Source organism: Apaloderma vittatum, unplaced genomic scaffold, assembly GCF_000703405.1.
Source record: "Apaloderma vittatum isolate BGI_N311 unplaced genomic scaffold, ASM70340v1 scaffold24682, whole genome shotgun sequence".
Classification (NCBI taxonomy): Eukaryota; Metazoa; Chordata; class Aves; order Trogoniformes; family Trogonidae; genus Apaloderma; species Apaloderma vittatum.
Window position 1 is genome coordinate 19,766 of NW_009702310.1, and position 1,683 is coordinate 21,448.

The following is a 1,683-nucleotide window of genomic DNA, read 5'->3' on the forward strand; positions in this document are numbered from 1 at the left end:
GGGTTGGGAACCAGCCACAATATTCAGATTTTTAGTGCTGCGGCAGCGATCATCCATCTCCTTTCCCCAAGTCATTAATTTTAAATGTGAGGTGGTCTTCTCCTATAGGGATTGGAACAGGTTTGCTCCCAGCATGGGAGGGTTTGGTGCTCGATGGTGGGGCCACAAACCCCAGGGTACCCCAGGAGCTGGGGTGCCCCAGCCCTTGGGAGCTGTTTGGAGACCACTGAGGCTTCAAACAAACAAAGTGACTGGGGAATAAAATACATCAGATGATGTGAGATATAGACACGGGCCCTTTGTATGTCTTAGCCTGTCCAAAAAACGGGGTGGGTGATAACCCCGCCGGTGCTGCTCACCGTCCTTCACCAGCGTGGTGTTACCGGCAACGATTTCGAAGTAAGTTGAATTGTTGGTGAGACATTGGTCCCCCCTGGAGAAAGACAAAGAGAGGAGTTGGGGTGACGCTCTGGGCTTGAAAGGACCCCCAAAGCCCCGGACTCGGCCCTCGCAGTGCATGGGGCACGTGCCAGCTCCTCTGTGGGGTTAATTGCTCTCACTGTTAAAATTAAGCCATTTCTCCCGTGCCTTTGTCTGACTTCTACTGCAGCTTGTGGTCTCAGCCTCGATCTTTGGTGGTAGGATGTTTTCCACCCCAAAATAACTGAACCTGCAAAGCGCTGACTGTGTCGGCACAGAACAATTCATCCCCTTAAAGCCTGACCCTGTGGGAAACAGCTTTTGGTGCCTTGTAGAGGTACCAGCCACAGCACAGGGACCTCTGGAGAAGTCTTCTTGCCTGCATCCTGCAGCATCCATGCCTGTAGGACCTCTGCACCCTGCAAAATCTGCCTAAACCTGGGAACTGTTGAAATAACTAAACGGAAGAAGAGGTGAGGAAGAGAAGGGATGGGCGAAGATGCAGGGAGCAGCCAGGAGAGACTCTCTCCTCGAGAGAAACCGGTCTGAAAGTGTGCTCAGATCTTGTGCTGGGGTGGGTTGGGGCAGAGACCCGCGGGCTGCACCTTACAGGGCCATGCGCTGGGTGACCAGCACCTCCTGCTCGCTGGCATGGGGCTCCACGTCGAGGTGGCCGTGGTCGATGAGCAGCATCTCCAGGATGTGCTGGGGAAACTGGGCAGCCCCGGCCACGTACAGCCACATCCCCAGCAGCTGTGGGGAGAGAGGGGCAGGGAGTTAGAGCTTTCAGGTTTGCAGCGAGAGCTCTGGGGAAGGGATTTCAGGAAGAAAATGAAACCTGTGCAAACACCCGAAGAGATGGCAGGGGGAGAGGGCAGGACTGGGACAACCCTGAGCTGCCAGGGGGGATTTGCACCAAAAAATATCCAGTCAGCCCTCTCGTTCTGAGTTCTGGTTAATATGAGGTCTTTTGGAAAAGGAGCATTTCCTGCTTGATGCAGATGTTTTACAGAGGGCACCTCCGCAGATGTGCTGGGGGGAGGGGTGGGACACAGCAAGGGAAGTTTTCCCTTTTCCCAGGGGATGGTGAGGCTTAGCAGAGCACCCACAAACTCAGTGTAGGAGTGGGGCAGCCCCACGGGGCTGGGGTCTTTCCTACCTTTGACGTTGTGGTGTTGTCTGAGTGCGGGGCTCCACAGGGGAAGGTGGTGGCGACAGGCAGCAGCACCGCGAGGCCAAGGATGGCGGCGACCCCGGCCATGG

The 1,683-nt window shown here is 55.7% G+C and overlaps 1 protein-coding gene across 1 annotated transcript in view; it reads right to left on the reverse strand.

Annotated features, from left to right (window-relative positions):
- Nucleotides 1-1,681, reverse strand: part of LOC104281505 (alpha-1-acid glycoprotein 1-like) — a 3,709-nt gene extending 2,028 nt beyond the window's left edge. The window contains exons 1-4 of the mRNA XM_009864229.1: nucleotides 1,580-1,681; nucleotides 1,031-1,173; nucleotides 360-433; nucleotides 181-212 (exon numbers count right to left, since the gene is read on the reverse strand). Coding sequence (XP_009862531.1) covers nucleotides 181-212; nucleotides 360-433; nucleotides 1,031-1,173; nucleotides 1,580-1,681 — 351 coding nt within the window. The remainder of the gene's footprint in view (nucleotides 1-180; nucleotides 213-359; nucleotides 434-1,030; nucleotides 1,174-1,579) is intronic.
- Between the last annotated feature and the right edge of the window lie 2 nt (nucleotides 1,682-1,683).